The sequence below is a fragment of the Callorhinus ursinus genome, unplaced genomic scaffold (genome assembly GCF_003265705.2).
Source record: "Callorhinus ursinus isolate GAN/ISIS: 27379988/994484 unplaced genomic scaffold, GSC_fseal_2.0 scaffold16, whole genome shotgun sequence".
In the NCBI taxonomy this organism is placed as follows: Eukaryota; Metazoa; Chordata; class Mammalia; order Carnivora; family Otariidae; genus Callorhinus; species Callorhinus ursinus.
Genome location: NW_027397078.1, coordinates 41,926,781 through 41,950,393, shown reverse-complemented (window position 1 = coordinate 41,950,393; position 23,613 = coordinate 41,926,781). Strand labels below are relative to the sequence as shown.

Here is a 23,613-nt window from a genome sequence, read left to right as displayed (position 1 = left end):
AGGGATGGATGGAGGGATGGATGGATTGATAACATAAATAAAACAGATAATAGATGGACGGATGCATGGAGGGAAAGATAATAGGTAGCTCGGAGATAGAGACAGACCGACACATAGATCACAGGCAGATGACTGACAGATAAATGGTTGATATAAGTATGACAGATGGGACAAACGATGGATGGATAGGGTCGGCGAATGGATAGAAAGATAAGACAGCCAGCAGATAAACAGATACAAATACAGAGAAATAAATAGGTGGTTGGTACGTACACTGATGGATGCTAGAGAAGATAAATGAGACAGGTAAGAGAGAGATGCACAGATGGATGGATGGAGAGATGGACAGAAAGATACTAGCTTATAAACAGAGAGACAGAGACTAATTTACTTTTTAAGCCTATTTCCCAAACCGAAAGTGAAACTTCACCAAAACCCACTTGGCAATAACATTAATTTCCTGCTTCATGTAATAACAGCCCACACAACACTGGGACCGCCAAAACTACTCCTGAGTTACGGCTCACCGAGAAAAAAACAAGAAAGCAGAGCAAGACTGAGCCCGTGTGCACCTCCCATCCTGCAAGAGCCTGAGCCCAGTACCGCATGCATGTGTAGAATCGTAACATGCAAACAACAGCAGTTAAAAATACCACTGCTACTGCTACAAAGGGAAGTGAGAATCCCTCCCGACATGCAAGGACGGCACAGCCATGTCTGAGTTAAAGACCCATGCAGTTGGTCGTCACCCCCGTCCTGCACCTCTTCCGAACCTGCAGTGTCTCCTGAATTAGGATGCTCCCTGTGCTATCCCATGGGCATCCCAGATGTTAAGGAAACAGGGCAGGCAAGGTCCAGGGGAGGGACGGAGGGTGCAGGAGACCCTGTCCCCCCTGAAATGCAGGAGAGGGGACGGCCATCAGGCCAACGGCGCACGGGAAATCTCCGGGAGAGCTTCCTAGCAGGGCTACAGAGAAGTGGGAAAGGAACGGCGTGGTGCATGCCTTCTCGATGCGTGCCGGGACTGTAGAGAACCACACACCAAAGGGGGCACCCCCAGAAGTGAGCAGAGCCCCCTCCGGCCTGCTGCTTGGCCAGCCACTGTGGTCTGTACTGGGTTTCCAGGGAACATGTTCCTTCCTCCTCCTTCCACATGGCGTGGCATATTAAGATGCAGAAGGTGCTACAGGGGGTCTGTAGCGAGGAGTTATTGACCACAACCCTTCTTGGGTGACACCCCCCACCCAAGAAGCTACCTACCAAGGGATCTGGACTGTGCTTCGGACCCAAGATTGCCTGAGGATCGTACACCCCCCGTCCTCACCCCCCCCCCGTGGCCCCGGATGCAGCAACTGTGCATGACTTGGTGGAAAATGACATGACCTGCATTCACCAGGTGCTCGATGTGGTCTGAAAGAACTCAGCGGACTCCTAACGGGAGGCTGCTACACAGCGGGAAGGCTCTAGGACTCAGGTGAGTCACCTGGACATCCTGAGAAATCTAGGGGGAGACGTGAAGGGGGGTCCAAGTGTTCGCAAGCACCCTCCTTTACCTGGAACCCCCCGGCTGTAAGCTCTCCGGAATCCATTCTCCCCCCCATCCAACCAAGGCCAAGGGTTTCTATCTCCTGCACTGTCTGGACAGGTGAAATGAGCTTGGAAATGTTTAAGGCAACTGAAAAACATGCAATTCCTAAGGAGGCCAAAAGTATGCACTCTGTTGGTCATTACAGTATCTGTCCCCTCTTCATAGCGAGAGTCGTTCCTCTGTGTTGAAAGGATGTTCTGCAAAAAGATACAGAATGCTAAAATGGATACTGGGGGGGGGGTCATGGGACAAGACAGGAGACAAAAACAGAGATGCATTTCACAGCATAATTTTCACGATTTTTTTTAAATCTGTGAACTATAGAAAGGTTTTATCTATATAATAGCGAAATTTATGTGATCTAGTAAATGAAATTGATGCATTAAGGAATTACGGCAAAATACAGCTGATGCTTGAATAACGCGGGGGTTAGGGGTGCCGAACCCCCATGCAGTCGAAAATCCGTTTTGACTCCCCCCAAACTTAACTACTAACAGCCTACTGTTGACCAGAAGCCTTACTTATAACAATTGATTCCCACAGTTTGTATATTCTATGTATTATTTACTGTATTCTTACAATAAAGTGAGCTACAGAGAAGAAAAGGTGATTAATAAAATTCTAGGGAAAATAGATTTACAGTACCGTACTGCATTTATTGTAAAAAAATAAAATCGTGTATAAGCGACCCCTCGCAGTTCAAACCCGTGTTGTTCAAGACTCGACTGTCATCACTATACCACAATGCATGAATATATCTTTGTAAAACTCACTTGTTTTCGTTGGTACTTCCCCGTCCTGGTAGTGTCAGAAAAGATTATGAGCTACAATGTATGAAATAATAAATATCTAATGCATGCAATCCTCCTTCCAAAAGCCAGTTTTTAAAATTCTTGTTGCAGACAAGTTCTGTTTTATGGGAAAAAGGCCCTTAAAAAAAAAGTGTGCCAATTCTGTGATTGAACTTAAAACACAGAACTGGACATTTTGAAAGGGTGAATCCTATGACCTGTGAATTATATCTCAATATGCAAAAGTTACAGAAGAGAAGGTTTGGATAATCTCATTAAGATTCTTTTTTTAACTTGGAATATTTACTTCAAAGATCAGCTAAAAAAACTGGTCCTAATTCAACTCAGCCCTGGGTGGGAGGGGGGCTGTTTTGTGAGTTTCCTCATCTAGATGGCTTTTTGTTTTTTTTAAACAAATAACTCCCTCAAAATTTCGCTGAGTCAAGCAACATTCGATTTCACATTGTCCTGTTTTAAAAGATAAAAATAGAAGAGACATTTTGGAAGCACAATTCTCCTATTTACAAGTTATTTACTGAATTATCCCGTCCCCTATCAAAGATACAGAATGGATAATCACGAAGGAATAAAGAAACACAGGAAGTTCCCGCCCACCCCCAGCACAAGCAGATGTCCCACAAGGGAAATGCCTGGAATTCCTGGCTCAGCTCTGGTGTTCCTATAAGCACGATATCTGCAGCTCTGAATGTCACTCCCGTGAGGCTTCACCAAGAAGAACAAAGGTGGGTCTTCAAACGTTCCCAAGAAACGCTGGCCAGGTTAAAGACGAAGCCCTACACTGCATCCAGGATGGGATGGAATGTCACAGTCACCCTCGAAATGCCCCAGAATGTATTGCCCTTTAGATCAGGGTGTCTCAACCTCAGCGCTGCAGACATTTGGGGCTGGATGACTGTCCAGGGCGGGGCATCCTGAGCAATCTAGGGCGCTGAGCAACGTCTCTGGTCTCCACCCACCACATGCCAGAAGCAATCCTATACCCAGTTGTGACAACCAAAAATGTCCCCTGACCTTGTCAGGTGTCCACTGAGCAGCAGAAATACCACTGGTTGAAAACCACTGCCAAGTGATTGCTAGAACATAGATACACAACCAGATGATAGATGACAGATGATTGACATCTGTCATGGATGGATGGATGGGTGGGTGGAGGGATGACCGATGGATGATAGATGGATGGATGGATGGAGGGAGGGAGGGATGGAGGGAGGGATGGATGGATGGATGGATGGATGGATGGAGGGAGGGATGGAGGGAGGGATGGATGGGTGGATGGAGGGATGACCGATGGATGGATGGATGGATGGATGGAWGGATGGATRGATGGATGGATGGWKGGAKGGATGGAKGGAKGGATGGATGGRTGGATGGAGGGAKGACCGAKGGAKGATAGAKGGASGGAKGGAYGGAKGGAKGGATRGATGGRKGGAKGGAGGGAKGGASSGATGGAKGGAGGATGGATGGRTGGRTGGAKGGATGACCGATGGATGATGGATGGATGGATGGATGGATGGATGGATGGAKGGAGGGATAAGTGGAGGGATGGAGGGACGGATCGAGGGATGGATGGACAGACAAATTAGAGAATCTCTCTTGCTAAGGCAGAGTTTCCTCCACCAAATGCCCTCATCCCGGCCTCCCAAACTCCAGTTATGAGCATCAATAAGGCCCAGACATTGCCAAGTGTCCAGTGGGGGTAGAATCACCCCCAGCTAGGACCCAATGCCCAGGAGAACTTCCCATGGGGCAGGAACCTTCTACATCCTGCTGTCCTCTACAGTAGGCACACGCTCACAGGGGGCCCCTGAGGATCTGAAGTGCAGCTCCTGAGACAATACCCTTATTGTATTCCATGGGGCTAGGGGCTACCATATTGGACAGCTTTAAAGTTCTACCATTCAGCTCACACTCAGTTCTTGTTATCAGGGTCAACTGCCAGGTTAGAAATATTTAGAAAACTCCATCTATGACCACAAATGAGTTAGGCAGTTGGTGGAATGAGTATGACCTCACTCTCTGAACGAAGACCCAGTCAATCTAATGAGGTTCGGCGTTCTTTCCCCCCGCTATTGGTATTTGACTGTGTGTCAGGTGTTTTGCATGACTCCAAAGCAGCAATGAACAACATAAGGCTGGTTCCCGCATTCCCTGCGGTTAGTTACAATCGGGCCGGAAAGGTAGACATTAATTATAGGTAAGCATTAATTATAATAGCTCTAACAACATTGATGAGCTCATCTGGGTTTCATGAGCTTGCTCAGGTTTGATGACTTCGTAAGACAGGTGTATAGAGGAAGAAACGAGTATGTTAAGGGTCAGAAAAGACATTTTTTTTAGGATTTTATTTATGTGACAGAGAGATCATGAACGGAGGGGAGGGGCAGAGGGAGAAGCAGACTCCCCGATGTGGGACTTGATCCCAGGACACTGGGATCATGACCTGAGCCTAAGGCAGATGCTTCACCTATGGAGCCACCCGGGCGCCCAAGACATTTCCTTCTGAGGAAGTTTCAAATGGACACTGGAGAGTGGGGGGCAGACTGAAGGCTACTTTGTCGGGTGACTGGGAGAAGTGAAGGACATGAGGCAGGAGCCACACAGAGCACTGGGATTTCGGAGCGGGGAGAAAATACTAGGAGCAGAGCAAGAGAAGGGAGGCACTGTGCAACCCTTTGAGTGAGCTCTTCATGCCAAGGGCAGCAGGAAATCACACAATGACACCAGGAAATGCCTGTGTGCGTGGCTTTGGGTTCTGCATGCTTTTGTTTTTCTTTAAAGATGTCCGTGTCATGGGAGAAGCCAGTGCAAGGAATAGCCAGGGCGGTGTGGGGGCTGTGGTACCAATCAGGGCGGAGGCTAGAGCCAAGGGTGGAGAGTGGGTGGCGACAGGGAGAGGCAGAGCCAAGAAGATGAGTGGGGTGAGGCCAGAAGAGGGAGAGTGGATAAGAATGCAGAGGGGGGGGGTACTCAGCATCTGAGCAGTTAGGGACCAGAAACCCTGGCAGGTGTGCAAGGGATCTGCTGAGTTGTTTGGTTTGGGGGAAGAAGGTTCAACAGTTCTATGTGGCACCCTGTGGGCATGTTGAGGATGAAGGGTGTAGTGGGTTGAATTGTGTCCCCCCCAGAAAGGTATGTCCATGTCCTGAACCCTAGTACTGTGAATGTGGTATTATTTGGAAACAGCATCTTTGCAGAATGTAATGAAGTCAAAGACTCAAGAAGAGGTCATCCTGGATCAGGGTGGCCCTAAATTCAATGACAAGGGTCCTTGTAAGAGACAGAAGAGACACGGACACAGAGGAGAAGCCACATGAAGACAGAGGCAGAGATGGGAGGGACAATGATCACCAGCCCAGGGATGCCTGGAGCCCAAAAGCTGGAAGAGGCAGGAAGGACCCTCCCCTGGAGCCTTGGGAAGGTAGGATGGCCCTGCCCCACCTGGATCTCAGTGGTCCTGCCCCATCTGGATTTCAAACTCTGGTCTCCACAGCTGTAGGAGCATAAATTTCTGCTCTTGTAAGCCACTAGATTTGCAGAGATTTGTCAGGACAGCCACAGGAAGGTATGACAACGGGCCTCCTAGCTTTCAGGGAGACATGGACCTCCCAACAGGCATTGCTTTGGAGACATGCCCTCCAGCGCTCACTCAAGAGAAAGGTCTAGATCTGAGCTGTGCATCTGGGAGCCAATACCTCCACGGTGATAACTGAAGGCACAAGCATGAACAAGGGAACCCTTTGATTTGGGGGAATTTTCTTTTTTAATTATTTACATTTTCAGCAAACCCATTTAAAACTGTTTCTCTTTCGCTGTCACATCCTATTTTTGTCGATGGGAACGGTATCTTCTCAAACTTCCCTGAAAACAGGACTCAAAGCAAGACTTATTTTTTAAATGTCTCCTGTGTTCCTCTTTTTGTTTTAATCAGTCTTTTCTTAGGCACCTTGAATTATCTGCTTTTCCTGGGATCACATGTCTTTACTTATCTCGATGCCTCACACAGTGTAACCTCCTGATAAACACCGGGTTTGTGGTCTCTTCCCATTTAAGAATGAGACGGATACCAGAAAGAATGACTGAGAAAGTTTCCGTATGTGAGTGAGGCTGGGGGTTCTGACAGCAAAAGCATTAGGAGAACCAGGTCCTGGAACGCCCAGAAGCTGCATGCTTCCTCCCCAGTTGTTTTTACCCAAACCCTACTCAGCCTGGAACATCTGCTATCAGATCTTAGTTCCTTCTTGGCACCTTGATTACAATCCTTAACACACTGACCTTTTCTTAGTTATTTGTATCAGTAAGATTCTTGGAAATGTAAACTGCATCCTATCTTTTTATGTCCCCCAAATAAACTCTGCAGCTCCTTGCACATGGGACGTGCTAATAACCACTTTCAGAACAGCCTAAATGATGCCTTTGCGAAGCTAACCCAAACCCCCACTGCGATGGGGACATCCAGAGTTCCAAAGAAGCAATGCAATTAGTAGGATTCAATTTTGAACAAAGTGACCACTTCACTTGGGTGGAGTAAGATGAAAAATGAGAATTCAAGCCTCGTTCTCAGGGCACAATGAGGCAGTTCATTCTCTGAAGACCCTCTGGATACAGGAATCACCATGAATCAGTCACTGTCGGTGCTCAATCAAGACCCTCTTAGACCAGGTCATTGGTTTAAAACAGCAGTTCTCAAACTCCCTGATCTCAAGATTCTTTGGCACAGATATTCAGACACCAATGGAGGATCGTAACCAATGTCTGTTTGCTTGTGGGCGTCACTCTCTGGAGATAGTAACCATATTAGCAAGGAAAGCAGAAATGTCTAAAACCCAACAGCGAGCAAGGACACTCCACTGATGGTCAGAGGTGATACCATCCCAGCTCAGGGAGCCTCCGGAAACCACCACACGCCCAGGCGAGAGAGGGGGGGAGAGAGAGAGAGAGAGAGAGAGAGAGAGAAAGACAAATAATATCTCCATAATACTACAAAAGGACACTTGACCCCAGAAGGTTTCCCGGGAATGCCGTGGGTCCCCGGTCCCCACTTGGAGAACTACTTGGATCTCAGCGATGAGCTCACTGTCTCAACCCATCAGGCAACCAACAAGGTCTTTCAAGAGGCGTTAAATGGAGTGTTTTGCACATGGCACCATTCTGCAAACACGACGAAAACGGCTTAGCGTGTTTTTAGTTTCTGCTCTGCAAAGGACACAACCACTTAGTTTCTAAGGCTGTACGATGTGCCTTTTTCATTCTCGTATGGTGCTTACTCTGTGATCATGTCACAGCACCATGTACTAAGTCCAGGCATCATGAAGTCTTGAGTGAAGAACATGTTCCCAGATGTATCACAGTCAGATGTAGAAAGCCTTCCTTTCCGTGTTCCTAAGGGTTCCCACGTTAAGCCACAACCTTTCCTCCAGGAGCCAAGGCACCCCTGGACAACATGATGATGAAAATGTGCCTCCCTCTAACCATCTCCCTCCACCCTTCCCTCCCCATCCCCGGGGATTTCCAGTTCCCATCGCTCAATCCTCCTTCCCCCATGACTACGCGCTCCTGCATCATCCCCCAGGAGGCTTTGGGAGGGAAGGGGCCTGAGGGTCCAAGAGAGGAATCGGAAACTATCCCCCATGTCCCTACATTAGGGTAAGAATCCATCCTTCATCTTCTCATCATGCAGGGGAGCCAGGTACGCGGCAAGCGCGTTGGGATCCCAACACAAACCAAGAAAACAAGGAAAGGGTCCATCTGCTACATCCCGTGCCTGACTCTCACCCGGCTGGAGCCACACAGCATGTTCTTGACCCAAGGCACAGTTCCACACAAGCCTGATCACGGTGGGTCCGTGAAAAGTCAGACCCGTATCAAGCAACCACTACACGCCACCCCTTTGGGACGTGAAGTTCAACGCCAGAAAAAATAAAGTCAATAAAGAGACACTATCCAGATTCCTCAAGAGTCCTGATGAACCGCTCCCCCTGTCTTATCGCCTCCTCTGTGGGAAATCTGCCTTCTGTCAACCATCCACATCCAACACTGCTGCTTTTCCCACAACTGAGTTATTCCTTTGCCGAATCGCTACTTTCACAAGAATCGTGTTTTACGTTTTCCTAGGACCATGTGATGCTCCTTACAGGTAAGGCATCTTTTCTATGCTAACAAATTAAGGAGCCTGGAACCCCAAGTGTGGTGTGTGACGCTGTTTCTGGAACAATGACGTTCCAGAGGAAAAATCGACAAACCAGCTTTTGGAGCAGAGCTGGGGATTAGCGGTTCCACGCACTCATCAAGAACACCGGGCGGGCAGCAAGCTTTGGAAGAGGAGGTTGTTTTCCCATACAACATGGCAGCCAGTCTCAGGTTTAAGCACACTGTGTGCCAAAATCTGAAGAATCATAGTGTTTGCAAGTGTTTTCAAGGGTTGCCACCCAAACAGCCAAAACACCTTTCACTGTATATGGGTGTGTGCACACCTGTGTATGTTCCGTTCACTACTGCGTGCACCCGTCCCATGCACTAATCGAGGCAAGGAGAAAAGCATGCCACAGAGTAAGTGATCCAGTAAATAAAGAAGTAGGTTTTCGACGTGGATGGAACTGGAGGATGTTATGCTTAGTGAAATAAGTCAATCAGAGAAAGACATGTTTCATATGACCTCACTGATATGAGGAATTCTTAATCTCAGGAAACAAACTGAGTGTTACTGGAGTGGTTGGGGGTGGGAGGGATGGGGTGGCTGGGTGATAGACATTGGGGAGGGTATGTGCTACGGTGAGCACTGTGAATTGTGCAAGACTGTTGAATCACAGATCTGTACTTCTGAAACAAATAACGCAACATATTTTAAGAAAAAAAGAAAAAGAAGAAGATAACAGGAGAGGAAGAATGAAGGGGAGTAAGTCAGAGGGGGAGAGGAACCATGAGAGACGATGGACTCTGAAAAACAAACTGAGGGTTCTAGAGGGGAGGAGGGTAGGGGGATGGGTTAGCCTGGTGATGGGTATTAAAGAGGGCACATTCTGCGTGGAGCACTGGGTGTTATGAACAAACAATGAATCATGGAACACTACATCAAAAACTAATGATGTAATATATGGTGATTAACATAACAATAAAAAATTTAAAAAAAAAAGAAGTAGGTTTTCACCCTCACAAAGGTCGGGAACCCCCACCTGATGATACAGGAAGTGAAGAATCCAGACCACGCAGCCACTGATGGCTTTGCCGAGAGCATCCCAACCCCTGTGTGGCATTCTCTAGTTAACGCCCAGACTGCACTCAATCCGCATTGCAACGTCACTCAACTTTTCCTTTTTTATTTTTTTTTAAGTTTTTATTAATTTGTCAGACAGAAAGAGAGCACAAGCAGGAGGAGCAGCAGAGAGGGAGAAGCAAACTCCCCACTGAGCAGGGAGCCTGATGCAGGACTCGATCCCAGGATCCTGGGATCATGACCTGAGCCGAAGGCAGATGCTTAACCCACTGAACCACCCAGGCATCCCCAAATTTTCCTTTTGAAGGAAGACAAGCCCCCAGAACTCAGAGCAGCCATCCTGAAATGCAGTGCATTCTGGAGACACACTTCTGGAGCAGGTGACTGGTGACCTGTGTTCTTCACACACTGTAGGAAGGAAAATCTGGGAAAGACCAGACCAGCAAGTGGAAGAAGGACCAAAAATGAAAGCAGAAATCAGTGAAATGAAGAACAGGAAATCGACAGAGGAGAAAGAAAAGAAAAAAAAAATCAAAGAAAGAAGACTCTGGTTCCTTGAAAAGATCAATACAATGGACACTCTAGATTCTGTCATCAAAATAAAATACTGAACTGTTTAAGGATCGAGCAAAGAGAAGTCTTCCTAAGTCAAATCACTTGACAACAACTATGCTTGAGTGTGCAGGGAATAGGAATTATTACTGATTTTATTTTTCTACACACATCGCTTTTTTCTTAAGGTGGAATGATAATGGAGTCCAATGCCCGAGAAGAGAACATTCTAGGCAGTTTGCCTTCTTAATGCCCTTCCTGGATTTTCGGATCTCTGCAGAATGATTTCCTCCTCTGGAGTTGTCCCCAAACATTCAGCTGGCTCAGTATCCTCCTGGGGGGACTGCCCAGTGACAATCCCCCAACATGAGCACGCACAGCCACACACATGCACACTTGGGAACACACCCAGCCCCGCTTCTGGCTGCCCTCCCCCCTCAGATCCTGGGGGGCCCAGGCATGACAAAGACCTTCTTTCTCCAGAGCCCGGGCTGTTGCCCAGCCACACCCAGCCCCACATCTGCACAGTCCTTTGTTCTGTGGAGTGGCTCCCAAGATAATGATCCAGCGGGATGAAATCATCCACCAAATTAATTGTCAACCACTTTAAAAGAACTCTCTAGAGGTTGCCCTGCAAACATCCTTGATGAGCTGCTTCATCAGAACTGTTTGCAAACCAACCACCTCAAGACAAGGACTTTCAACGCCTGCCCACAACACCTGCTCACGTGACATTGGGTGTGATTACCTGGTGGGACCTTGTGCATTTCAGCAAGGAGTCTGTGGGACAGTCCCCTCCTCCTGTTACCTGCTGAAAAAACCAGTATGGATTTCCTAGTGTGGAAGGGGGGATAAGCAAGGTCAACACGGAAGACACTGTGCCCAAGGTGCATGTTTCTCTCAAACACGGAACTGCCCAGTTAGGCAGAGTCCCAGGACGCCTGGGGTCCAGCCTTGGCAGGCTGCCTACACCAAACAGGGTGGGAAGGTGCAAACCGGTGTTGGGGGGGGTGGCCACTGGACACCTGAGCTGAGCTAAGGGGCCGGAACGACTACCCAGACGTGTCCTACAGGAAACTCCTACACAGGCACACAGGATGCTCAGGGCTGTGGGGGCCTCCCACCCTGAAGAATCTCCACTTGGCCTCCTCAGGGCACATGGGGAGCAGGAGGAAGGACTCTACCCCCGGAACATGCACCCACTTCCAACCTCAATACGGGGCGCTCTGCCTTGGAAACTCAGGATGCTTCAGTGGAGAACTCACTGGACAACTTCAAATGCATCGGTGGCGAGGTATCTATCATGTTTTGTGCTATTCAGATGTACTCCAAATGCCAACTGGACTCCTATCTAAGTGCCCTAATGGTGAAGCCAAAGTGTATTCTCTGGTCCACCCCGCCCAGCATACAATCAGAGATCCCTACCCATGAGAAGCAAGGGAGAACGCTCCCGGAATGAGCTGCTTAGAAGCTTTCATTGTGTTGATTTTATTATTCTTGTAGGAGCTCTCTCAGAAAAAAGAGCCTGCCAAGTTTACAAAAAAAAAAAAAAAAAGCACATGTGTTATCGAATTAATCAACAAGCTCAAGACTCCTTGCAAACAATCCTGTGTCTGTGTTCCTTATCTCGACCCTCCAGGTGGATACAAGTTCTTCTTCTGGGATGCCATGTGGTGACCTGGACAGAGCACCCCGAGGCCGGTTCAGAGCCTCCCCTCTGACCGTGCATTTGGGCCCAGACTCAAGCTTCCAGAAGGTAAAGCTGTGTCTTCCCAGCTTTGAGCCATCCCATGTCCGGGGCTCCTTGTTACATGAGAACTGGTTCTGCTTGCCCACTGCAGCGGACGGGTCCCAGAGAGGGGGCAATGAGTCCTTGTACAGGGTTCCGGCCAGGCAGGGGAGGGGACGGGTGTGAGCTGCTCAGTTAACTCAATGAATCACTTGCCTTCCCACCTCTCTCCGTCTCTGTCTCTGTCTCTGTCTCTGTCTCTCTCTCTCTCTCTCTCTCTCACACACACACACACACACACACACTTACAGCGGTATGCATAGCTAGTCAGAGCTAGCACCTCCCCTCCTAATGGAAGAGCTTTTTATCGTTAATGTGGTGGTTTGTCCGTTGACGGAAGCCGGTGTAGTTGGACGGGGCACAGCCGGGTGCAGCCGCCCTCCCCACCCCACCCCACCCAAGCCCACTCTCTGAAGCCCACTCTTAGAAGCCACTTCTAAGGTGAGGCACGCACAGCACACACAGGAAGCAGGTGCCATGGACAGAATAACGCCTCCCCCCCAAAAGGCGTCGACATCCCAATCCCCAGATCCTGTGAATATGTTAGTTTAAGGGAGAACCAACGTTCCAGGTGCTACTCACAAATGCTAAGTAGTTGACTTGAAATAGGGGGATGATCCTCGGTGAGGTGGGTGAGTCCTTACAAGTGTTACGAGAGGGAGGGATTAAAGAACCACAGATAGAGACATGGCAGCATGAGAAGGTTCTGACCCAACTCTGCTGTCCCCACAGAAGGATGAAGGCATCCTAAGCCGAAGAAGGCAGACGGCATCTAGAAGCTGTAGGAAGAAAGGACCCCCGGAGCCTCTGGAAGGGCACGAAGCCCTGCTGACCCTTGATGTTAACCCACGAACACCCACTGCCCTAACCTGCAGAGCTGCAGGATTTAAAAAATGCATGTTGTTTTACGCCACTAGGCCTGGGGTCATTTGTTAGAGCAGCCATAGGAGAGTAATGTGGGGAAAAAGTCCATGAGGGAGATCACAGCAGGAGAACAAGTGAAGGTGACCTTGCAGTGGAGTGCCTCTGGGACCCTGCCCTGCGCCCCGCCTCCCTAACCCCGGAGCTAGCAGAAGGAGGTGTCCTATGCAGGGGTGGAGTGCGCGGTGAAGGCTCTCAGCAGCCTCAAGACAAGCCTAGCCAGAAGACTCTAGGTCTACTGAATGGAATAAGATCCAAATCCAAGCAATTAACACCACCAGATGCATCCCTGGAGTGATGAAACCTCCACTATGCTTGGGACTGGATGGTCATCATGCTGATGATGATGGCGAAGCTTGCTTTGGTGAGGCGTGCTTACTTCCTGGTTGATGCACTGAGGACAGGAGGCACAGGTGCTCGGGGCTGAAGCTCCCCACTCACCCTCAAAGGACGGAATAAAACACAACACACACCTGCCAAGGTACGTGGAGAAGCACATCGTGGCGAAGGACCACCTCCACCACTGTGGGTGTGAGCCCTTCACGGATGCCTCCTCAAGGACTGTGTGGGGAAAATGGCGGGATGGAAAGCCAGGTCCACATGCATCATGAAGCCCTGCCCCATTTAGTGAACACAGAGATGGCCAAGAGGCAGGGTTTCTGTCCCAGTCACTCAATCCAGGAACCTGAGTGCCAACCTCATACACTATGTTGGTTCTTCAATGCTCAGACCCTGTTCCTGAGCTGTGATGGGGGGACCAGCCTCCAGAAGCAAAAGAATAAGAAAGGCAGGTCATGAAACAGGGATGAGCTATAGGGAGAGAAAAAAGCTGAGGACACTAGAGCCTCGGGGAGTGACTTCCAAATGGGTGTGGAGTTTCGGTTTGGGGTGACGGAAAAGTGTTGGAGGTAGGCAGTTGTGACGGTCACACAAAAGTGTGAATTAATGCCACTGAAGTGTACACTTAAAATTGATTAGAATGGTGAATTTTATGTCATTATCACCACCATTAAAAAATTCTTAAAAAAAATAAACAGAATTAGAAAGTTGGTGGGGCTGCCTGACCCCCCAGAATGGTCACCAAAGGTGACTTCCCGAGACACGGAGGGACCCGGCTGCATACACCCAGTCACACAGACATCCCAGCAGATGGGATGGAAGGTCTCCCTTCTCAATGGAGCATGAAGGAGACCCGCACAGCGCCCCAGGTAATCCACCAGGTGCATCCGGGCACCAGGAGCTGCACACAGCATCCCCAGGAATGAGCAACACCTCTCATCTGCAGGGGCTCTCCCTTTTCAAGGAAGGAAGAAATGCCCACCGCCCATGCAGAGGTCTGGGAAAGGTGCTACTTGAATTAACAAAGAAACTTTTGAGTTGATGGGTTCTGGTGGGCATTGCTTAAATCTCAGTCCCAACACCTTTATGTGACAGTTACAACTGACCGGAGAGAAAGAAAAGAGTGATGGGTGGGTGGTGATGCACAAGACGATGGGAGGGAGAGGTACTGCCAGGATGAGCAGAGAGATGGTCTTCACACTATTACCGTAGTCTTCTGTCCTTTGTCATAAAAGGATCCTCCGAGCTGATGAGCCAAATCCACCTGGGGTGACGCCAGACTACCGCATCATGGGAGCTCCAAGGGGACAGAAGTATCTCTGATGCATTAGAAGTTTCACAGGTGTAATGTGTACAGGGTGTTCTTTTGGGGCTGAGGGAAGTGTTTGAGAACTAGATGGAAGGTTAAGAAAAAAGAAAAAGAAGAAGATAGCAGGAGGGGAAGAATGAAGGGGAGTAAGTCGGAGGGGGAGACGAACCATGAGAGACGAAGGACTCTGAACAACAAACTGAGGGTTCTAGAGGGGAGCGGGGGTGGGGGATGGGTTAGCCTGGTGATGGGTATTAAAGAGGGCACGTTCTGCGTGGGGCACTGGGTGTTATGCACAAACAATGAATCAGGGAGCACTACATCAAAAACTAATGATGTACTGTATGGTGATGAACATAATTAAAAATTTTAAAAAAAAAAGAACTAGATGGAAGGGATGCTTGCACATTGTGGATGTGCTAACTGCCCCTGAATTGTTCACTGTATAACAATTTTATGTTATGTGAATTTCAAAGAAAAAGTGAGTGTCAGAGGTGATGATGATGGTAGAAATAATGCTGAAGATGGTAGAGAGTGGTAGGGTGTGGGCGGGCGTTGAACGGAAGGTAGTGATGAAGGTGGTCACAATGGTCCTGATGACGACGACCTTGGTGATTGATGATGACGATGATGGTCATGATGACGATGGTTAAGATGATCAATACGGTAGAGGAGGTAGAACGTGGGCGGGTGGAAGAGAGAGACATGGATAAAGGTGACGGTGATGATGTGGGGATCTTCTCTCCCAAACACTGCTCCATCCAGAGCCCCCCTTATGTTGCCTGATGGCAGTGCTGGTTTCCTAATTATTTAACCCAAAAACCTGGGAGTTATACATGACTCTTCTCTACATCACTGTTACAGACTGCATGTCTGTGTCCATCTGCCCCCAGCCCCCTGCAAAAAAATTCATGCCTTGAAGGCCTAAATCCCCGTGTGACTGTATTTGGAAGGGAGATGAACCTCCAAGGAAGGAATAAAGGTGAAATGAGGTCATCAGGGTGGGGCCCTCATCCTACAGACCACCTCTAAGTGTCCTTGTAAGGAGACACACCACAGAACATACCCTCCCCCTGCCCACCTACTTTCTCCTTGCACCCGATTCCAGGAAAGCCGACCGGAGGACACACACACCACAGGCCCCGCAGGGAAGCTCTGCGTCTTCACATCTCTGCTTGCTCCATCCCACACCAGCCACAGTAACCTTCTGAGAGCTGCTAGCACATGCCCGGTGGGCTCTGAGGTCACCCCGTAGCTCCAAAGCACGTTGCAGGAATAGGAGCAGCATGGGGGCTGGTTAGAAATGCAGAGTCTCAGGCCCCCCTCCATCTTGGGGTGTCAGAAAGTCTGACAGGGTGGGCCGGCCATCTATGTTCACACACGCCCTTCAGGGGATACTGCTGCCGCTCAAGGCTGAGGAGCAGCCACTGTGCCCACAGTCTTCCCCGGGTGTCCCCACGGCTAGCCCCCTCCTCATCTTCCAGGACTTGACCAAACCTCTCCTTCTGGGAAGTGTAGACCCCGTACCCTCTGCGTGTCCCCTGACCCCTCCTCGGCTCTCTGTTGCTCCAATCCCCATGGCGCTGCTCCGTGCTCCCCCAGACTTCTGACAGCCTTCGAAGCCACCACCAAATGCATGTGTCACATCCCGAACCCACCGTCCACCTCTCTCAGCCTAACATAAACTCAAGAAGCAGGAACCCCTGTGTTGAGCTCCCCATGACCTACCACGTCCAGAGAGCAGGCTGGCGTTCAGTAGCTGCTCCCCAATATCCAGTGTGAGCAGGGCCAACTACCATCCAGAGGTGCCTGGGCCTAGGGATTTCCCAACACGGGGGACTTTCAGGCTTTCCGGGAAGGTCCTGGCCCAGTGGGAACACGCCAACTGGCCTGTGTATGAGTGAATAAATGAATGGATGATGGCATTACAGGCAGCCGCCCTCTATGGCACACGGGCCATGCCGAACACAATACAACCCATTAGCTCCGCAGCGAGGCACTGCAATGTCATCGCGAGCCACGTGATCCTGGGGAAAGGGACGACCCCTGCCAGAAGACACCAGCTAGCAAACAGCCCCGGAGACGTCTCCGCCCCCACCCTGCTGCGCAGAGGACCACACAGGGCAGGGGACCGCCGTGCTGCCGACACTTAGCGGACAGTGCCGAGAAGGGGGGGCAGAAAGCCCCAAACCCAGCAGCCAGCTCCCCTCGTGCACATCCTTGTGAGATCAAGGGAGAGGACAGTACTCTGCCTGGCGCCCACCCCATCTACAATCACAACGCCGCCAACCCTGGTTATCCAGTACTTTACTCCCCTTCCCAGCAAGAAACAGCGGGTATAGAGTTCCAAAGAAAAAAATGAGGGGCGCCTGGGTGGCTCAGTCGGTGAGCATCTGCCTTCGGCTCAGGTCATGGTCCCGGGGTCCTGGGATCGAGCCCCGCATCGGGCTCCCTGCTCGGAGCAGGGGGGCACCTGCTTCTCCCTCTCCCACTCCCCCTGCTTGTGTTCCCTCTCTCGCTGTGTCTCTGTCAAATAAAATCTTAAAAAAAAAAGAAAAGAAAAAGAAAAAAAGGAAAAGATGAGTTTCCCAAGGGAGGTGAAGGTCATGACATTGTGGTCATCTGAAAAAAAAACCTTGGGGGAAATATAGAGAGAGCCCCACGGTGTCCCTCCCAGAGACTGAAAGTCATTTTCAGAGAAACCGTAACATGTTAATCTCTCAGAAAGAACACTGTGGTCAGCAGCGTCATCACCGGTGAAACCAGGCGGCAAGGCTTGCTGGCACCCAGGACATGTCCACGTCTCCCAGTGACAAAGGCAGCCTCCCAGGTTGTCCCCAGCTGAGGAGGAACTCACCCAGGAAGCAGATCTGAGCCCACCATCAGGGTGCCATGCCCCCACCCACGGGGGTGACACAAGCAGGGACGAGGAGGGTTGTCTCTGACAGACACGGGGAGGGAGGCATCCTCCCCCGCAGATTCCAGGATGAGACGAGGGAAGTCTGCTGCTGGGGCAGCCACCTGCACCCCAAAGGTAGGAGATCAGGAGAAGGAAGTCAGGACAACACATAACGAGGAGTAAAACCGAGTATTGTGGACTGAATGTTTGTGCCATCGCCCCCCTCCCCGGTTTCATACAACGAAGCACTAACTCCCAATATAATAGTATTTACACGTGCAAGCGGGTCTTTAGGACGTAATTAAGATTAGATGAGGCCATGAGAATGGGGTCCCTTATGATGAACTTAGTTCCCTTATAGTAGACACAAGGAAGCTTGCTTCTCCTATCTCCCTTCCCACCGTATGAGCACACAGTGCAGGGTGGAAACCACCTATAAGCCAGGGAGAGTGCTCACCAGAACCCATCCACGCTCTGCCAACCTGACCTCAAGACTTCTGGCCTCCAGAGCTCTGAAAAATAAAGTTGTGTTATGAGCCACCTGGTTGATGGTATTTTGTTATGGCTGCCCAAGGTCAAAACTGATTCAAGATGGCACCCCTTGGCCTGGCCATGCAGGAAAGCCATGCATTTGCAAAAGGGAGTGATGAGATGAAGTAGACACCGTGTGCAAGCCTCACCTGGCTACTCTCTGGGGGGAAGGGGATGGTTGCAATGGAGCAGAAGTAGAGGCAGAAGAAGAGCAAGTTCCTGGCTCTATTCCATCTAGCTCCGGGGATGACCATCCTCAAGCAGTGAGTTCCGGATGCCCCGTCTTCGAAAATAAACACATGGATCTCCTGTATTAACCACATCCGCACGCTATCTCTAGGATTAGGCCGCCCATGGAAAGCATCGTCCAACTTGTAGTTGGATGTTGTGCACCTCCAAGGATTTGGGGAAACCAATTCGTGGACCTAAGACACCATGGTCTAAAGCAGCCTAGACGTCAGCTCTGCAATCCTCTCTGGCAGGTGTATTAGTTTTCTAATTAGGTGTCTTAGGGCTGCCACCACCTGGTGGCTTAAAACAACAAGAATTCATGCCCTCCTCCCAGCTCTGGAGACCAGAAGTCTGAGATCCAGACGGGGCAGGGCCGCTGAGATCCAGGCGGGGCGGCGCTATGCTCCCTCCTGAGGCTCCAAGGGAGGGTCCTTCCTGCCTCTTCCAGCTTCTGGGGCTCCAGGCGTCCCTGGGCTTGTGACCCCGTCCGTGACTCTGTGTCTGTCCTCACGTGACTTCTCTTCTGTATCTATGTCTCCTCTTCTGTCTCTTACAATGACACCTGTCATTGGATTTAGGGCCACCCTAGTACAATGGACTTCATCTCAATCCTTAACTAACTGCAACTGCAAGGAGCCTACTTCTAAGTAAGGTCCCATTTGAGTTCTGAGAGGGAGGACGTGAATTCGCGGGGCGGGGGGGGTACTCTACTCACCTCAGGACAGTAGAGGTTATGTGCATGTGTTTGCTCATCATTCCCGCTGCACATTTTTTTTATTCCCGGTTTGTCCATCTGATCTTTTGGGTGAGTTTTTCTCTTACCTCTTGATCAGGGAAATTTGAGCTCTGCATCTCCCCATGTTCTCTTTTCTCTTCCCACTGGACCCTCATGCCCTTGGAGATGGCAAGGGAGAAAGAAAAAGCACTCGCAGAATGAAGTACACAGAACTGGTAAGTCCATGGAGACAGCAGATTCCTGGTCACCGGACGCTGGGGGGAATGGGTCGAGGAGTGACAGCTCATGGGGATGGAGTCTCCTGTGGGGACGTGACAAGAATGTTTTGGAAGTAGACAGAGGTGCTGGTCGCGCAACTTTTTGAATGTACGAAACTCACACGGATGGCTCACTGAAAAAGGATCTGTTTTATGTTGGGTAAATTTTACCTCAATTTTTTAAAAATGGAGGGCAACAACGTGTAGGACTTCTGTCCTTGGGAAGACTCTCTTTTCTAGTATGTCATCTCATTTTTGAAGTTCCCGTAATGCTGTCAAACGGAAACCACCGCTTGCGTGCGTTCTCAAGTTACCCTGCCGCGCCCCTGATGGACGGACAGATTAAAGGGTAATCTCAATTTTCTGTGTATTGTTAAGCAACAAGCACTTCCTTATAAAATGGCTTATGTCAACACCGCCCGTATGACCGACCGCTCATTTATGTGCCCGGCAAAACCACACTGGTTCCCAAGTCCTTCCCAAGTCCACTCCTTCTGGAGGTGTGCTGGTGTGATATTTGGGGGCAAATAAGAGCCCAGGTCAGAGGGAGCGAACCCACGGCCAATTTGGAGGGGGACAACACAGGAGAAAACCCTATCACTGTGGAGGAAACCGATTACGAGTACTTGAGAGAGAACCATCTATAATTAGTCATTTGTGAAGGAAGGTGTCATGGGTCTTAAGGGAAATGCAACTTGCCCAACGCATTCTATGCAATAGTAAATAACAGGTGAGAAGCAGAAGCCACTAGTCTGTGTTGAGGGAATTAGTTGTGCCCTCGATTTGGGGGTGTTGGCTGCCAAATAAAGGCACAAGATAAAACTGCACAGAACGGCAGCTATAGCCCCCCCCCACACACTCAGAGCAGAGCCTGCAAAAACCAAGGGGCACCGAACACAATCTGTGGCCTCTCAGCAGGATGGTACCGACACCGACGTCCTGGTTCTGACACTGTCACCAAGGATGTCGCCACAGAGGGAAGCTCCGTGAAGGGTGCACGGGACGCCGGGCACAGATTCTGGAATGCCCTGGGAGTCTATAATTATCTCAAAACCTATTACTTTGTTTTAGCAGCACGTTGTCCGTCATCACGGGAATAAACCAAGCATGGTCGTGTGGACGAGAAGTGCGGAGAACGGGCTTGTACACCATTTCCCGTCCGGGGAGCCGTCCGGTTGCTCTGAGCCCGTTTCTCAAGCTAGGAAATCACAGTTCAGCCCAGACACCCCCCAACGTGGCTTCCCTGCTCTGGAAGATTTTGCAGCAACGCTAAGCTGAGATTTCTTCCTAACTATCCGGATTTCTGGGCAATCGGGTTGATCTAGAATGCTCAGAGACGCCCAGTGTGCAACTTTCCTCCTCCTTCTATCTCCAGGGGCCGCCCCGGGGACGCGGCCGTCCCTTTGCAGCTAGGTCTTGAGCGGAGGGTCCCTCCCCAACAGGTGGGCTGTCTAAGAGCCACTGCGGGCATGGCTAAATCCGGCAGAAGCCCAGGCGTCTTCACCGGCTCCGTCCTACCTGCGCTGAAATACCCACATCACCACAAACCGTGTGTCTGCGATTGTGACTCAGCATGTCTGCCCCTCGGGAGCCTCCCCTCCGTGCCCAGCTCACAGGCAGAAGTGCGGAATGAAAACCACAAAAGTGCACCAGTGGGTGAGGGAAACAGCAAAACACACGGGTAGGACTGTGCGCAGCAAGGACGAAGCCCAGCGGCGTCCTTCCACCCTCACTCCTCCTGGATCGAAGGTTCCGAGGCGCAGGTGCTACTAAAGAAAAGCCAAGAGAGGTTCAGGGTGTTTGCATGTTGTGGGTTTGCTCTGCATGAGGGTTGGGTTCCCGTCAAGGAGAGCTGCATTGCTCAACTGGAAAAGCGCATACAGGAGTCCCTGGACCACGCGGGACCCATGGGTGCCTGGCCGGCACGGGGGACAGCAAGGAGGCCAGGTTCTAACTGCAGGGGCAGAGCTCAGCCTGGCCCCTCTCTGGGACCCACTGCGCCTTAGGAAGTGACCTCCAGCTGGTGGGCACTGTGGCTCCGACACAGGATTGGGACGGTTCGGGAAGGCTGGGGATTCCTTAAGGCTTAGTCTCTGTCTCTTGCATATACACCTGGGTGTGTGTGTGTGTGTGTGTCTCTCCCTCTCTCTCTCTCTCTCTCTCTCTCTCTCACACACACACACACACACACACACACACGTCTACACCCTGCTGTTGCAACAAGGTGAACGTCCACAGTCTGGCTCTCCCGTTACAGCCCACAGGAAGTTATCCTTGGAGAACAAACATCCTCTTCATCAAGCGGCAAAGACCAGTGGAAGAAGTCGCCCTCCCCTGCACGCCCCTCTCAGTCCCCAGAGGCGGTGGCATTCTATTTTTAAGGACAAGATGAGTGGCTGGCCACCCCGTGCCCACTTGGCAGCGCCCACAGGGCCCCACGTGACTGCAGGCACCGGATCGGGTCACGGCGACGGCCCACCAGCCTGCCCACACCCTGCTGACCCCCCTGGCCTCCAGCCCTGGCACCTTTGACAATAGACCCATGTGTGTGCCCAAAAGAAATACAACTGGAGGTTCTGTGTGCCAAGGCATGGCGGGTCTTCTACCAACTTTCCAATGTTCACTCGCGTCTCCATCTACTCCCAGTGTCGCCGCACGGGCTGGGTTTGTCCCACCTTGCAGCCCCGCAAAACACTGCCTGCTTTTCCATCAGCCCCAGCTTCCCAGGGGGAGGGAAGGAGAGAGGGACACAAAGACAAACAGAAGGGAAAGGAGGTGGCTGACAGGGAGAGAGAGAGAAGCACAGAGGTAGAGAAGGCGCCCTGCTATGCATGCCTTCCTTCCCGCATCAGGTTTCCTGAAGACCCCTCCCTCCCAAGCACAGGGAGACCAGGAACCGAAAAGAGAAGTGTCCCTCTCTGCTGACGGTTGGTTACAATGCCAATCTGGCCGTGCCTCTCGCTCTGATTCAACCCTAGGCCGTGACCCTGAGCCCCGGCTTCCTGATTCCCTGCGCAGCTTCCTCCTTTCCAGAAGAGGGGCAGGGGACCCGGGAAAAGTCCGTCAACACCACCACCCCTCGATGACATGTGGCTTGTCCCCGGCCCCATTTATCTCGCCGAAGAGCAACCCGCGTCCGAAACGCCCCGGGAGCAACAAAGACTTGCTAAGAAGCTAGAGCGGGTTTCGCCCAGCACTCGAACCCAGCTCCGACCTGGGGTGGGGATTCTCTAGCCCCGTCGGGGCGGCCCCCTGATATCCCAGCGCCTTTCGGAATTCAGGCGCGATGGGGTTGGGGGGGAGACTGGAAACTATTTCTAGACGCCCAACTGCGACCACACTCAAAGGGGAGAAGACAAAAGCAAATCCGTGCCTGATCAACACTGCCAACTTAGATGCACGAGATGAAAAGCTCGCGCCGTGTCGGGGAAGGGTAATTCATCTGCAGCGCCGGCTGTTCCCCCCCCCCGCCCACTCCCGCCCCCGTTGCGCCCCAAGACACCTGTCCCCGCCAAGACCCTGGCGAGGTCTAAAGTCTACGCGGGAGCATCGTGCCTCTGGGCAGAGGGAGGCTGGCCAAGCAGAGTTCCGCAGGTGCCTCTGGGCCGCCGCTTCTCTCCCTAGGGGCCCCTGGCTGGGAGGGCGGGCCAGGTGCCCCGTATGAGGTGACCCCCAGGAAGTTTTGTGACGTCCGGTGGCACAGACACCAGGGGGATCGAGGGAGGAGGGGGGCTGAGTTCTGAATAAGGAGCCTCCTGGGGCGCGGGGCAGAGCGCGGGCACTTGGGGAGGCTCTCGGGAGCTGGGGTGGGGGGAACACCCTTCCAACTCTGGGAGCGCCCGAGCGTCCAGGGGCGCACGGCCGGCCCGCGCGGACGCCCTGAGCCGACGGGACCCGGCAGGGCCGCGGCTCAGGGAGGCGGCCGGGCGACCGCACACCGGCCCTTTGTCTGACGCCAGCGTCCCGGGCGGCGCCGGGGAACCCTGCGGGCCGGCTCCCCGCGCTCCCTACTCACCCACGGTGGCCAGCGTGTCGAAGTCCTGCAGGCGGTAGGCTGGCGGCTCGGGCGAGGGCGCCTCGGGGCTGGGGCAGAGCGCGGGCGCCCCGTCGGGGGTCTCCCCACGGCCCCCCTGAGGCTCGGGGTCCGTCGCGGCCGCCTTGGCCGCCTTGGCCAGCCCGGGCGCCTCCATGGGCGCGCGCTCCAGTCCGGGGCGCCGGGCCGGGCCGGGGAGCGCGGAGGTCCGGGCTTCCCGGGACGCAGCCTCGGAGGGCGGCGCGGCGGCGGCGGCGGCATCAGCGACGCCCAGCCATGCGCGTTCCCCGCCTCCCGGTCCGCGGCCCGGCGCGACTGGCGGAGCGGCGGGGACAATGGCGGGGCGCGGGGCGGCGCTCACTGCAGCAGTAGCAGTAACAGCCGGTGGGAGTAGCCGGCGGCCTCG

At 51.8% G+C, this 23,613-nt stretch overlaps 1 protein-coding gene across 2 annotated transcripts in view; it reads right to left on the bottom strand.

Moving 5' to 3' along the window:
• The window catches only part of PRKX (protein kinase cAMP-dependent X-linked catalytic subunit), a 78,666-nt gene extending 55,082 nt beyond the window's left edge, over nt 1–23,584 (bottom strand). The window contains exon 1 of one of the 2 annotated variants that reach the window (XR_012381080.1): nt 23,190–23,584. Coding sequence is in view for 1 of the 2 variants with exons in the window: in XM_025857851.2 (XP_025713636.1) it covers nt 23,190–23,364 (175 nt within the window). In the remaining variant the exon portion in view is untranslated. The remainder of the gene's footprint in view (nt 1–23,189) is intronic. The other variant, XM_025857851.2, reaches the window with a different exon arrangement.
• Nucleotides 23,585–23,613: the final 29 nt, after the last annotated feature.